We start from the raw sequence: 14,427 nt of genomic DNA, 5'->3' as shown, positions 1-14,427 counted from the left end.
CAGGTTGTACAGCTCAGGTAACACAACTTTGGGGTATTACTGGTCCTTGGCAAATATAGCAGCTGCATGTTTTTTCCTGTTTTTAGAGTGTTGCAAAATCTTGATCACAAGTAAGTATGTTTTTTTATTCCTAATTGAATTTGGGTGCATTATAATTAAACTCTCTAAAATGGAAGGTAGGAAAATTAAAATGTAAAGGGGCAAGGTTCATGGTATGATGAAGTAATGGATTACTAGTGTTGAAGTAAAAATGGTCCATATATCCCCTTATAAACTGTATGATGTTTCTATTAGTGTCACTTGTTCTCCACTTCAATGTTGCACAACACATTAATGTACAATGCATATGACACTGCAGACCTTGTTAGAACAGTGCACTTTGCATGAAAAAGTAAATAGTAAGATAAAATTGAAGTACTTATGGTACATGACCGATGAGAGAACCTGCATGTTTGTTTCATGTGGCTGAAATAATCTAGTATGGCATATAGTTATCATATTTGATCTACTTGTAGAACTCCTTTGGTCCACATTCGGAAGTTCTTTATTTTGGATTGTTGCTTCATGCTTTTCTGTCTGGAATGCATCTGAGAATTGTTGAACCTTGCTGGTGCATAATTTAAATGTTGGTCTATTCGATCTGTTCTTGACATGTAGATGCTGTGATATTTGTAAATTATTACATTGTTGGTTAACTACTTGCTAAACTAAGATGATTAAATGATAATTATAGTGTACATTCGCTACTTGTTTTGTTTTTTTCTCTCTTATTCTAAGAGTACGAGATGGTGTGGAAAATATCTTCATAGTCAATTAGGCCATCAACGAAATAATCTGTATGATGTTTCTATTATATTTCACATCCTTTGACCATCAGAAACAAACAAGATTTGATTGTAGTGACTTTATATGTGGCCCTTTTTTTTTGGCCTAAATAGTAGGTCGATGTTTCTATGTGAAATTTAGCCCTTCAATTGTGTGAATTTTCCAATTCTTTTAATGGTATAAATCATCTATTAATGTTTGTCTAAACCAGTTTTTTTACTAGAAGCCAATTACAGCACGAGAAAATCATTTATTATTTGAAATGACTGTAATTTGGATGGTGAAATGGCTTGCTGTTTTCCTATATGCATTTTTGAGGGGCTGTTTCTTATGAGACCTCAATGGCATTGATTTGGAGTAAAACCCAACCAACATGGGGAAAAAGGTAAAATAATATCTACCATTCACATTTGACCATTCGGCATTATATTATGTGTGACTTACAACTAGTGTAACAATTACCAAAAATTGTTAGAGTCCAGGTGCTCGCCCAGCTACATACATGACATGATGAGCACGCTGTCAAAAAACAACTCCGTTGAGAAGCTTGTCGAGATTGATCTGATTGGTTTTGGATTCTTGATGCTTGTTCCAAATTGGTCGGTAAAGCAAGCCATCATGGTTCACCTAGTTGAGTCATATCAAGTTAAGCCAAGAACCTTTATACTCGATATTGGCAACATTCGCCTCAATGCCGAGTTAATCGGGAAGGTTTTCGGTATTCCTTCCCGAGGTAACGTCTGCTATCTTGTTTACCTAGTCTTGCGTAGGCATGCTGGTGAAAATTTCTTTGCGTATGCATACATATTAACATGGAATAACACATGAACTTGTTGTAGGGGATCCATTTCCAGCACTGGATGACAGTAATCTGTCCCACGTCGCCATCAAAAATTGGTTCCATAGACAGACAACAACCGAGCTCCGGGATTTAGTTTACAGTTGTCCAATGGCCACAGAATCAGATAGGATGGAGTTCAGGAGATATTTCATACTGGTGGTGATGAAGATGTTCCTGTGTCCCACCACTCAACAAGTACTTTCTCCATGACACATCTATCCCGTGTTAGATGTTTCTGATCCACGGAGATTCAACTGGCCGTTGGAAATTCTGAAGTGGTTGGACAAGGCAGTCGAGAAGTATAAGCTGAAAAGGAACAATACATGTAAAGGATGCATGTTTGTCATGCTCGTTGGACATAATGACCATGAATAAATTTTGTTTGCCTTTTTTTATGAAGATCATAACTTGTATAAAATTAATTTCCTATACATTAGTTTGGAGAGTTCAGGCTGTAGTACTGTTATTTGTATGTGATATACTGATATGTTGCTGAATTACTTGAATCTTTGTTCACTAATTTAAGATGGTTCAGTGTATGATTTCATCTTAATGTTTCCTGTCACTAGTTCTATGTCCCGTCATTGTAGATGGTTTTCCGTCATGTATAACTGAAATTGGGCCCATCCTCTGTGTAGATACTCTATTTTCAGCGGTTACAATACGGTGTGCTCGACAACTGTCTTGAGCATGAGCCATGGCTCGTTGCGTGGACCTCAGAGAGACTTGAAATGAAGGCGCAATATATTCTATCCGAGGTACTCATTTCTCTCTCGTAATCGGTTAATTTATGCCGTTATGTAAGTCTTGTTTCCCTATCAGACCACTTCAGATGTTTTTTAGTACTACCATTTTGTAGGCAGATGACGCTGGTCCCGTGTGTTTTAGTTTTTTTTTTCTTAATTTTTTGTTTTGTTGTTTCTGGTGTGTGGCTTGGTGATGCTTTGGGGTTTGATTAAGATCATTCATTCTCTTTGTTTCTTTACTCAGGGGCGCCTTTTGACGAGATATGGGGGAGGTGAAGACATAAAGGGGCGGTCACCACAAGCTGCGAGAAAGAAACCACAGAAGCGTGGGCGAAAGGATTCGGTGCCGCCAAGGGTGAGCACGTTTTAAGGCTTTAGCGTATTAACAAGCTTACTTCTCCATTGTTAATTTGTTTCATGCTATTGGTTCAAACAGGGGAGGTCAGTCGATGGAGAGAGTAAGCAGGTATCAAAGGAAAGAAGATCAAGGGGACGGACAACATCTCCACCTCTAACAAGGAGAAGTTCACGGCGCGGCGAACGATCAAAATCTAGCCCGAGAGTGAGTATACGATTACTGTTGTCTACAGTTTAAATCATCGACTAGCTTTGCTTAAGTTTGTTAGGTTCATTTGAATGTACTTGGATGTTTCTTTACACAACATCTTCGATATACGTAAAACAGCCTAGCAGGGGAGCTGCGAAAGAAAAGGGGGGGAGGCCAAAAAGGACCGATCATGTAGGTCCACCCCAATAAAATCTAAGGAAAAGGATCTCCCAATTAGCACGAATGATGATGAGGAGAATGAGCCTCTTGCCAAGCGGATGTGCCGACTCTATAACCAGGGAGTTGACCAACAAAAACCAAGTGCCGAACCAGCAGAAGGAAACCTCAATCAGGATAAGGGTACCCACGAAACACCTGTCTCTATAGTTCCCGATGCAGGAACACTCTCGGTTGCGCAAGTGAAACATGAAGAATGGGAGTTCGACGGGCAAGTCTCCTAATAAAAAATATTTTATTTTATGGTTTATTCTGCTTATTAGTGAATAAGGGATTGTATCCATATACAACTGCCATTTCTCTAACATTCGTTGAGTTTCTTGCAGTAATCCCAATTTCTTGTCGAACCGAGACCCCGAGAGTGAACGAATATGGCAATACTTTGAGCAACTATAGAACACGAAGCCACTGCAGACTGTGATGCCAGTCACTCTGTATTGCATGACTCCTAGCCCACCAAGTAAGAAAATCTCACTGGGAAATATTCGAACGGAACAGAACTATACCCAATATACTCTTATAAAGGTGCATCCACTTCTAAAAGGGCAAAAGCTGGACGAGGATGATGAGGAGCGAGTGCGACGATGGGCAGCCAATGGATCGTTGGAGCAAAGTCTGGTTATGGCGTCCTACGAAGGAAGGCAGCATCTATCATTGGTCCGAGAGGACATCTGCTCACTGCTGCCCCGGCACTGGGTCACCAGCAACGTAAGTATAACATACTAACATATTGTTAGAATGAATATGTTTCTTAATATATATTGTGGCTTAAACAGACGACCCTAACGCAATTTAAATAATTTTATGCAGATCGTTCAGTGGATGTGTGCAACCTTTAATGACTCAGAATCGTTGAGATTTAAGGCTGACTTTTACTGTATTCCTCCAGGAATTTTGGTATGAACGAATTTGCAGGTTCTTATCGATAATGATGTGAGATCTAAACCTAATAGTGCTGTTTTTAACAGGAAACTGTGTTGCAAAAGAGGAACTTGGATTCCTTCAGGGAAATTCCCACCGTTAGTTATGTGGGGCTGGGTCCTAACTTCGGTGATGATACTAGATTTTTTGACAAGATAGCAGCTTCCATCCGAAAATGGATAAGTTAATGCGCTAGTTGAAGAAAATTGTATGGTTCTTGTATAAGCTAATGCTTGAAGGTTGGTGTTTTGGTTTAAGTGCTTACAACCCCGTGGTTATTACTTGGATGTTCCTTGTGATAGGCAATAGGATGTTACCGTTAATTGTCAATTAGATGGTTCTGAATATGGTTTTTAGTTTTTATATCTCAGGCACTTGAATTTGCGTGTACTTTATTGAGATGTCATATGATTTCGTTTCATTGGATGTACCGCAACACGTTAAATGTTTCTGAAATTTCGTGCCTATATCTATTTGGTGACTAACTTGATCATGTAAATGCTTCGATATTTCTGTTTCCATCATAATGATTTGCCCCAATCTGTATCGATCATCATTGGTGGCTGTATGCCTTTGAGATTGCTCAGAAAAGGCTGTGGGTGCTGGATAGTATGAATACAGGAGAGCATAAAAATGAAAGATTAAAAATACATGCTTATGCGGTAGGTATACGACAACCAATTACTTCGCCATTAGAGTTAGTAATTGTAACTGTATGATTACTAACGTGTTGCTGATTTTTAGGGGAGAATCATTGAAGACATGGTGAAAGTCACTATGCCCGCATATGAGCACACCAAGAACGGCCTACCTCATTTCTATCCTAGCATCCCACAACAGCATAACGGGTCAGTAAAAAATACACCTAACAATATTCTTAATAGCACTTCACTTGATAATGATATCATGGTTGGAAATAATATTCTGTGTTTGTACATATAGGTGTGATTGTAGTGTATTCGTCATCAAATTCATACAGTTTTGGAGTTTAGATAAACCCTTGCAACATTGGGACAAGGTGAATTTAAATATGTCATGACAATTAAATTGAACCCCTTTCTAGTCAATTTCTTTCTCGTTTTTAATATTACCGTCCAACACGTAATTGCCGTGCAGGATGTTGTACAGGAGTTTCGGAAGGAGATCATACTAGACATAGTGATGGGTCCTCATAATTCAGAAATTGGCAAGGCGCTGGAGGCATTGGACGGAAAACATGTGCGCCGAAACCAGCCAAGGAAAAAGACTAAGGCTGTGAGATCACCTTTCACAGCACCGAGCACGAAGAGCATGCTGCAGCGTGCAGGGTTACCCACTAGAAAGCCAAACAAGGGGGGAAGACAACGGAAGAAGAATTTTTGACTAGGTAAGAAAATATCAATATAAACACCTGCCTTACTACGTCTATGGTTTCCTTGTGGTAGAGTTATGAAGCTTAAAATGGCATTTACCGGCTTAAACTCGTCTCGTGTGAGCCTGATAAATACTGTTTCGCTGTAGGTTTATGATTTCATGTTGCTGATTATCTCAAGTTGATGGTGACAATCAATCGAAAACCTCTGAGTGGATGGTGCTTGAGCTAGGAAATAGGATGTTTCTTTTACTTTGTAAATTGGATGGTTCTGGATCTGTTTTATGTTTTAGCATATTTAAGGCATTTGAACTTGTTAGTACTTCATTGATGACTGAGTGGCTCATGTTTTGTTAGATACTCGTCAGCAGGTTTCATATATTAGTTATTTCAGGATTCTCAAGCAATAATTTTCCAAGTTAGTGATGTCACTAATTTATTAAGCAATGCATTGTATATTAATATTATTGAGTCAACTCTGATCGGTGTATATAACCCTTTTGTTCATGTCTATGCATGAGTGGCACTTCTATCCATTAACTAGCGTGGTGCTAAGTTAATGGAGGCATTTTTTATTTTTTTTATCATTGTTTTCCAATGTTGGAGTTGTGAAGTTGCTGGAAATTAAAGCATTGCATGGCTTTTGGTTGTGATTAGTGTACAGAAGGTAGGATTCTAAGTGGATGGTGTCTCTGGTAGGCACTCGGATGTTTCTTCTCATTGTAAAATGGATGGTTCTAAATCTGTTTTATGTTTTAGCATATTTAAGGCATTTGAACTTGTTAGTACTTCGTTGATGACTGAGTGGCTCATGTTTTGTTAGATACTCGTCAGCAGGTTTCATATATTGAGTTATTTCAGGATTCTCAAGCAATAATTTTCCAAGTTAGTGATGTCACAAGTTCATTAAGCAATGCATTGCATATTGATAATATTGAGTCAACTCTGATCGGTGTATATAACCCTTTTGTTCATGTCTATGCATAAATGGCACTTCTATCCATTAACTAACGTGGTGCTAAGTAAATGGAGGCCTTCTTTATTTTTTTATCATTGTTTTCCAATGCTATAATTGTGAAGTTGCTGGAAATTAAAGCATTGCATGGCCTTTGGTTGTGATCAGTGTACAGGAGGTAGGATTCTAAGTGGATGGTGTCTCTGGTAGGAACTCGGATGTTTCTTTTCATGGTAAAATAGATGGTTCTGGATCTGTTTTATGTTTTAGCATATTTAAGGCATTTGAACTTGTTAGTACTTCGTTGATGACTGAGTGGCTCATGTTTTGTTAGATACTCGTCAGCAGGTTTCATATATTTAGTTATTTTAGGATTCTCAAGCAATAATTTTTCAAGTTAGTGATGTCACAAGTTCATTAAACAATGCATTGCATATTGATAATATTGAGTCAACTCTGATCGGTGTATATAACCCTTTTGTTCATGTCTATACATAAGTGGCACTTCTATCCATTAACTAGCGTGGTGCTAAGTAAATGGAGGCCTTCTTTATTTTTTTTATCATTGTTTTTCAATGTTGGAATTGTGAAGTTGCTGAAAATTAAAGCATTGCACGGCCTTTGGTCGTGATCAGTGTACAGGAGGTAGGATTTTAAGTGGATGGTGTCTCTGGTAGGAACTCAGATGTTTCTTCTCATTGTAAAATGGATGGTTTTGTATAAGATTTCTTTGTTTCATGTGTTACGCATTAGTGACTGCGTGCACTTCACTGAGATGTCAATGCATTTTGTTTTTTTTTTTTATTCTCTTCGTCCGATTCCACCGTGGATTTAAACCATTTAATTTTTGCAAACAAATATGTGACAATTCTTTTATGTAAAACCTTAATAAACGATAAATGGGGAAAAGATAACAACAATTGCCCTGTTGTTTCTTTGAATGAATACTTCAAAACAGGATAAATGCAATTGACAAAATAGAAAATGGCATAGTTTATTAAGTTGTATCTAAATAATGACACCAAACTCACACCAAGAAACCTAACTATATATGCCTAAAGGAATTCAACAGGTGCATGAACCCGCCACCATCCGATGAATTCCACATAGTAGAATCCTCAAATCTTCTATTAAGGACCCATGATGATCATTATCTGACTGAAGGTCAATCTCATCCTACAAGATGCACAACACAAAACAGAACAACATACATTAACCAAGAATACCATTTCGTAAGAAAAATTTAAAATATACTACGCTTCTAACACATACCGAATGTGATTTTCTCTTCCTTTTTTGCATTGACTTCTTAATTGACTTGTCCAGCTCTGCTCCAAGTCTCTTACTCTTTGGCCGTCCTTTGATTTTGGCTCTTGAGGGTCCTTGAATGTCATGTACAATAGCACCGCTTGTGCTCTGTGTGGGCAAGGTATTTTGAGACACAGAAACAGTCGTAGAACGCATGCTGGCACGGTAATCAGTCAGCTTGGACTTTGCATCCCAAAGGGCAGCTCACAAGACGGCTGCTTTCTCATCACAAGCAACAAACTCCTGCGCAACGTTATAAAACTCTGAACACAGATGCCTGAACAAGTTGTTGCTTTCATCACTCCGAGCCACATCATGGCTACTCTTGATGTAAGTGTGCTTGCAGATGACATTCTTACTCCATCGAGGAAGAACATTGCAGCTCGGTACTGTGTCAACTCTGTAGTATGACCAGACCGCAAGGGTGTGGCAACACAATATACCAGCGGATTCAAATTTGTTGCACTCACACTGACCCTTTCGACTCAACGGGTCAAACTCGACCCTGAAAGTATGGTAGACAGGCTTCCCCTAGAATACCTTCTGCTCGTCCACTTCAATAGAAATTGTATCTCCCTTTTGTTCAATTGATCGAACCACGCAATCGGTTTTTTTTCTTACCTCCAGTTGAAGAGTCCTAAACATACTACTGGTGTATTCCTGCTGAAACTGTCTCTCAATGCCCGTGCTCCCTATACATGGGATGACTCCTTCCGAGTCTGCAGCATCATCTTCCAACTCCTTTTGCTCCTTGTTTCCAAGTACATTGTCGTACTCATGGACGAACTGAACTAACCCACTCTTGCAATGCAGGTATCCACCATAAAATGCGTGCATACTTTCACTACGTTGTGTACTCCTCATGCCTGCCCAAAATTCACTCTTGAAGAATATTGGAACCCACTTCCGTCGATTCGCATAAAGGTCTGCCCAAAAAAAAAAAACACATGCATAAGAGTGCGGCTTATAAACAACATGATGACCTCACCTCCAATGCACTGATAAAATAAATATAAAAAACATCTAAACACACTGCGAGAAAAAATATCTGTTTATATATTGAAATGAACATCCACTGACCATGCTAGCAAAAAACTCAGCTACATCTCCAAGCAGAAACATAAGAACAGAATCAAGATGGCAAAAATAACATGAAGTGAATAAATAGGCAACTAGAAACCAACAGACGGTTTTTGATTTAACAATCACCTACCTGCTAACCATCTGTTCTGGCCTAAGTTAAATTGTTTGATGAAACCAGACTAATCAGCCTCAAATGATTCAGTCGAAGGAGAATTCTACACAATGTGATTCATCATTGCATTCAATTCTCCATACCTAGCGTATCCACCAAGCTTGAATTGTGATTTCTTCATTATGTGCCAGATGCACCATCGGTGGACAGTGTCAGGTAGGACCTTCCTAATAGCACCAGCTATCACCTTGCACTGGTCGGTGATGATCCCCCTTGGCGCAGTCCCGACGCATCTCACCCACTGTGTGAATACCCACTCAAAATTAGGAATCTTCTCGCTCCCAAGTAAAGCATGGCCAAGAAGAGTAGACTTTCCATGGTGGTTTACACCTACAAAGGATACAAACGGCAGACCATGCCTGTGAAAAGAGCAAATAACAACTGTGAGGCAACAATATATATTTATCAAATAACTGCTCTTGCAATTCACCAATAAGTATACAAACCTGTTTCTTCTGTAAGTGGTGTCAAACGACACCACATCTCCGTAATATTCATACGAAGCCCTGCACCTTGCATCTACCCATAGAGCGCTCCTAAATTTATTGGCATCGTCAACATCTATGACATAAAAGAAGTTGGGATTGATCTCTTTCATTCAAATGAAATAATTCATCATCCCCTGGAAGTCCTCATTGTCATCGGAGCATCGGAGATTGCGTGTTATGTAATTTCTGACATCCTTTTCAGAAAAACCCAGGTTGGCGGACCCACCACCTCGTTTGCCAGTGCTAGATACGTCTTGTTGGGTCTTATTCCAGCCTCATCGTTATCCGTAATGACGCACTTAGCATGCATGGTCAGATCCCGGTACTCATGATAGTGGACAACTTTCTTAGCCGAACAGGGGTGAGAATGCCTCAGCTCTAATCTAGACACAACCCAACTTTCCTTCTCCTTGTCCAGCACGACATACATCCTTGCTCTGCATCTCATGGCTGTAATTCTGTTTGCTCGAGTTGCTGCGTTCACCCTAGACTCTCGATAACCTTCTCGCGTGCAGTAAATAGATTGATTAACCGGTATCTTTGATTCCTTCCGCGTCTTATCAAAATTGGTATTCCTTATTTTGGTAACGAACCCAACTTTCTTTGCATAGTTTGCATAAAATTTCTGTGCGACAGGCAACGAACCAAAACTCATTCCTATGACTAGAATTTTCTCTTCACATACGCCACTATGATCCGGCAACTGTAACCTCAATATACAAAATTAGATACGAATTAAAACTAGCCCTAACACAGTAAGTATTTAATAAAAATTCTTAGCATACTTTAATAATATCTCAAATAAATATTTAACTGTACCCGAATTTTCCAAATAAATGAGCTTTTTGAATTTTAAAAAACATCTATATTATACAGATTTGTTTCACTACTAAATACTAAACAAAACTTTAGCCCAACACAATATATTGACTATTGAATTGGTTTGAATTTATATGATTAACGAGTTGATCACATAAGGAACCAATACATTTGATAGGTTCACAGATCACAAAACACCTTTCATACTAAATACTAACCAATCATCAATCTACTTTTTTTTTTCTTTTATATCATTATATGGTCTAATACCATTTCAGGATTCATAAAGCACTCACTAATAGAGTTATGCTATATTGAAAGCATATGCCGAATTGATGTAACCTACCCTAAGAAATTAGATGAAACGTAAAATCAAAGCATATTCTCATCAAAACCTTGTTAAGGCATAAATACTAAATAACAAGAGCACATATTCTTTCTTAATCAATAATACAAAAATTAAAACAGTGAAATGTCTAATGTGACTTAAAAAACATCTAATTAGCATGAGTTAAAAACATTCACATAGCACATTCAAACCTCGTGTCTGTCGTCCAACTCATCCTTCCTATTCACAACGACATTGGTAATTTCGTCGCCCTTCAATCAAAGACACCAGAAAAAATCATTGTCAAGTTAAGAACATTTCTTATTATATAATGAATGAGTCCAATAAAAACCATCAAAAAAATTTGCAAAACAAAACTAGTAGTCAAGCAAACTTTACTGATGGCAATTCTTATAGTTCGAACATGCTGGGTAAGTTTTTAGTATCAATTTTTAAGCATACTTTACTCATCTCAATATATAACTGTGCCAGTAATTTTCAAATAAATATACTTTTTGAACTAAAAAACATCTAATTAGCTTGAATAATAAACATTCAAATAACACAATGTTACAAAAATTCTAACAACGAAGGAGAAGCTTATGCAACATACCTTCCACCCTTCTTGATCTTAAATAACTAATTCACACACACTGAATTGTTCATCGCCTTGTGTTGGATTGATCAATGTACTAATCGATCCGCCTTTCGGGTTTGAAAACGCCATGGAAGCTGCTCTCTTCCGGAAGTGTTGCACCGCACCCTTCTCTTGATTGTTTGACTTGATGAGGTTGGCGCCGCTGATGTAACCAATACCGAACCATGCACCGTAGCCGCTGTGATAGGATGAATAATGGTGAGCGTCTAATTCACTTGGGAATGGAGCAGCGCTTGGCTGGTCCGATGGAGGAGGTCGGCGCCGTCAATGATATGAAGGGAGAAGAGATGGAACCATACAGCGTAACACCCAATGGGCTTCGAATGTGAGGTATGAACAAACGGGTGTGATTCTGCGCCGTGATCCTAGGAATTGTTTTGGAAAGATATGGGTCAAGGGTTGATTATAATTAAACAGCAATTAATTTTTAAAATTTATAAATTAAAAAAAATTAAATTAATTAAGAATAAAATTAAATTAATTTGATTTTGTTTAGTTTTTTGCCGACAACCTCTTGGTTCCATATACTTTTTCATATAAATATTATCCGTTTCCAAAGAAGCATTTTTGGACCATCCATTCTCTTATATACCCACTGAAAAGTCGATAATGGTATGAATTCCAAGTTTCAAACTCCATAATAACAGAGTGTTTTATTTAAATTTGTAGATTTTAACCATATCATGGGTTTAATTTTCACATAATACGCAAATGTTGAGGAGGTGTTGGATCTTTAGCTAGGTTAACTCGTAGGAGGAGAATGATAGACTTTAAGTCGATAATGATCTAATGAACTTGCAGTTGAGGTACTTGCCACTAAGACCCAAGTAAATCTTGATCCATAAAGTATAAAGATTAATATTATACATGTAGACCTTAGACGTAAATTGAATTTTTAATTTATAGTATTTGAAAGAAAAATCCTAGTATGATCTGAGTAAATTTCATCAGGATTTAGGCTCGATCCAATCTGAATAGGTTATGCCTTGTATAGGTTGGCGTGTCTTCAGTGTGGTATTTTTTAACAATTTATCTTTTTAGGTCCAATCTAAGAATAGTTGGGCCTATATAGGCATTTTCTAACAATAAGAACTTTTTATTTTGACATTCATCAATTTTGGAGATGTTGGAGAATATAATTTTTACCGATCGTTACCTTTTTCCATTAAGAAAGAATTCTTCATGAGTAATAAGATGACGTAGAAGAAACACTTTTGGTGCTTGGGGAAAGTTGAGCACAGAAAGGAGAACATAAATTATTAGAAGGAGAAAGGAAAATGGATAGGGATATGATGTAACTAAATGTCCCAAATCTTGAACTTTAAATTAACTTATTTTCTTATACTAAAGTTTATCTATACATTTCTTTTTTTTATTTATTAAAGGACAGGTCCAAAGGTACAACAAAAAAGAATATACTTAAAATTATTATTTACGTTAATTTTATATATACCTTTCAAATAATATTAAAAATTTTATTTTTATATACTGTTAGTGTAAAAAGAATTTACACAGACAACTAATCATGTATTAATGTATTATCATATTAGTAAAATTAATTAATTCTCAAATTTACTACTTATTAAACACATTAATCTAATTGAATAACAGGATAAAATCTAGTTGCATATCAAAATTAAGTTCTAATATTAATATTTTATTTAAAAACTAAGTTACAAAAATAATATAAATAATGTTATAAGTTATGTTCTTTTTTTTACTAGCTAGTAATTATACATTTAAGCATATTTTAACTACCATCGTTCAAATAATATTTAATCTCTCTGAATCACATTGAAAATAAAATATTTAAACATAAATCACATTTATCCTAATCCAATTTTATTTAAACTAATTTTACAAACACATATTAACGTCAACGTTTATTTTTTTTGTTTTGGTTGCCCACGGTATCTCCCAACCCGACAGGTCAAGGACTAATCCGTTGCGGATCGGAACTCCATTTAAAGGTCTGTCGCTGGCCAATGGGTTGCTGTATGTACAAGGCGGGATTCGAACCCCCGACACTTGTTTAAGCGGACGAGTGAGCTGACTATTCGAACAACCCAAGTTGGTTACGTCAACGTTTATTTACAAACGCTAATCTAGAGACATGCTAATTGCTATATCCTAGAATCATGCAAAGGAGTTTTCACATGTCCGATAATTAGTCAAATTTTCATTATTCAAAGATAAAATAATTGAAATAAGGATGGTGTTGTCGTAAGTGCCAATTTCAATTGTGTTGAAATTATTGTTTCTGGAAGGAGATGCTGAATAAGACGTTAAATCTTGGACCTTTATACATACAATATATATACATGCACCGGCATCATCATTCATATGGTTTAATTTTCATATCCAAATCAGACTATTAAAGGCTTGACTCTGACTACATAATAAATAAATTAAAATGGTAGATCATATTGATTATTAAAAATATTAAGAATCAATATTTCTAATAAAATAATAATTAACCAATAGTTACTTAAATGTAAATTTATTCTATTATATAAAAATCGGTTTTTGCACTTAACGATGAAGGTGATGTGGCATATTTTTTAAAACATTTTTGATTTATTTTTTAACTCATTAAATTTAATTTACTATGATAAATTAATTATATTAATTAATTGATTTGATTAGATATTTAAATATCACATAATTTATTATAATTTATATTAATTTATTTTGATAGTATTTTTTATTTTATTTTTTTAATATTCTGATAATATTTTTTTAATTTATTAAACCAAATTAATTATAATTATGTGTATTAATTAATTGATTTGATTAATTTGTTAGTCATTTAAAAAATAAATCTATAAATAAAATAGAGAACTAAGATATTTTCAATTAATAATCATATCAAATCAAGTAATATCTATCGAGTTAAATTTAAATAATGTGAATTAAGGATCAAACTAAAATAAAATGATTTCTTACTTATTCAAATTGAATGTAATAAATACAAATTAATTTTGTTAGATAATCATGATCTTCTGGTCTTTTATATATAGATGGCCAAACAAGCTTATAAGGACATCTCTAATGTTTGGTATTAATTTTATTTTATTTTAGGCTCCACAAGATGCCATAAAATATTTGTTGACTATATATTATAAGACTTGATTTAAAATTTAATGTA

At 36.0% G+C, this 14,427-nt stretch overlaps 2 protein-coding genes across 2 annotated transcripts; one reads left to right on the top strand and one right to left on the bottom strand.

The window, feature by feature from the left end:
* Window positions 1-1,332: 1,332 nt before the first annotated feature.
* Window positions 1,333-2,927, top strand: LOC148554689 (uncharacterized). The gene is made up of 3 exons (XM_088489619.1): window positions 1,333-1,558; window positions 1,665-1,825; window positions 2,859-2,927. Exons 1-3 carry the CDS (start codon window positions 1,333-1,335, stop codon window positions 2,925-2,927), a joined length of 456 nt encoding a protein of 151 aa, XP_088345745.1.
* Window positions 2,928-7,935: 5,008 nt separating this feature from the next.
* LOC148554688 (protein FAR1-RELATED SEQUENCE 5-like) lies at window positions 7,936-9,922 on the bottom strand. Its single transcript, XM_088490441.1, has 6 exons — window positions 9,726-9,922; window positions 9,433-9,522; window positions 9,070-9,345; window positions 8,945-8,955; window positions 8,353-8,657; window positions 7,936-8,262 (listed from the first exon to the last, which is right to left on the bottom strand). The coding sequence occupies exons 1-6, from the start codon at window positions 9,920-9,922 to the stop codon at window positions 7,936-7,938; spliced, it is 1,206 nt and encodes a 401-aa protein (XP_088346567.1).
* Between the last annotated feature and the right edge of the window lie 4,505 nt (window positions 9,923-14,427).

Source organism: Arachis ipaensis, chromosome B6, assembly GCF_059453495.1.
Source record: "Arachis ipaensis isolate K30076 ecotype BB chromosome B6, ASM5945349v1, whole genome shotgun sequence".
In the NCBI taxonomy this organism is placed as follows: Eukaryota; Viridiplantae; Streptophyta; class Magnoliopsida; order Fabales; family Fabaceae; genus Arachis; species Arachis ipaensis.
Note: the sequence above shows the minus strand (reverse complement) of the source record. Positions and strands in the feature narration are given on the sequence as shown.

What these genes read in the sequence shown, in the direction of transcription:
- LOC148554689 (XM_088489619.1), top strand. Translation starts at nt 1,333, where the DNA reads ATGATGAGCACGCTGTCAAAAAACAACTCCGTTGAGAAGCTTGTCGAG. An exon ending in TTTCGGTATTCCTTCCCGAG is followed by an intron (nt 1,559 to 1,664) that starts GTAACGTCTGCT and finishes AACTTGTTGTAG; the next exon opens with GGGATCCATTTCCAGCACTG. An exon ending in GGAGATATTTCATACTGGTG is followed by an intron (nt 1,826 to 2,858) that starts GTGATGAAGATG and finishes AGGGGAGGTCAG; the next exon opens with TCGATGGAGAGAGTAAGCAG.
- LOC148554688 (XM_088490441.1), bottom strand. Translation starts at nt 9,922, where the DNA reads ATGAGATGCAGAGCAAGGATGTATGTCGTGCTGGACAAGGAGAAGGAA. An exon ending in ACCACTTACAGAAGAAACAG is followed by an intron (nt 9,346 to 9,432) that starts GTTTGTATACTT and finishes CTCTTTTCACAG; the next exon opens with GCATGGTCTGCCGTTTGTAT. An exon ending in TTAGGACTCTTCAACTGGAG is followed by an intron (nt 8,263 to 8,352) that starts GTAAGAAAAAAA and finishes AAGGTATTCTAG; the next exon opens with GGGAAGCCTGTCTACCATAC.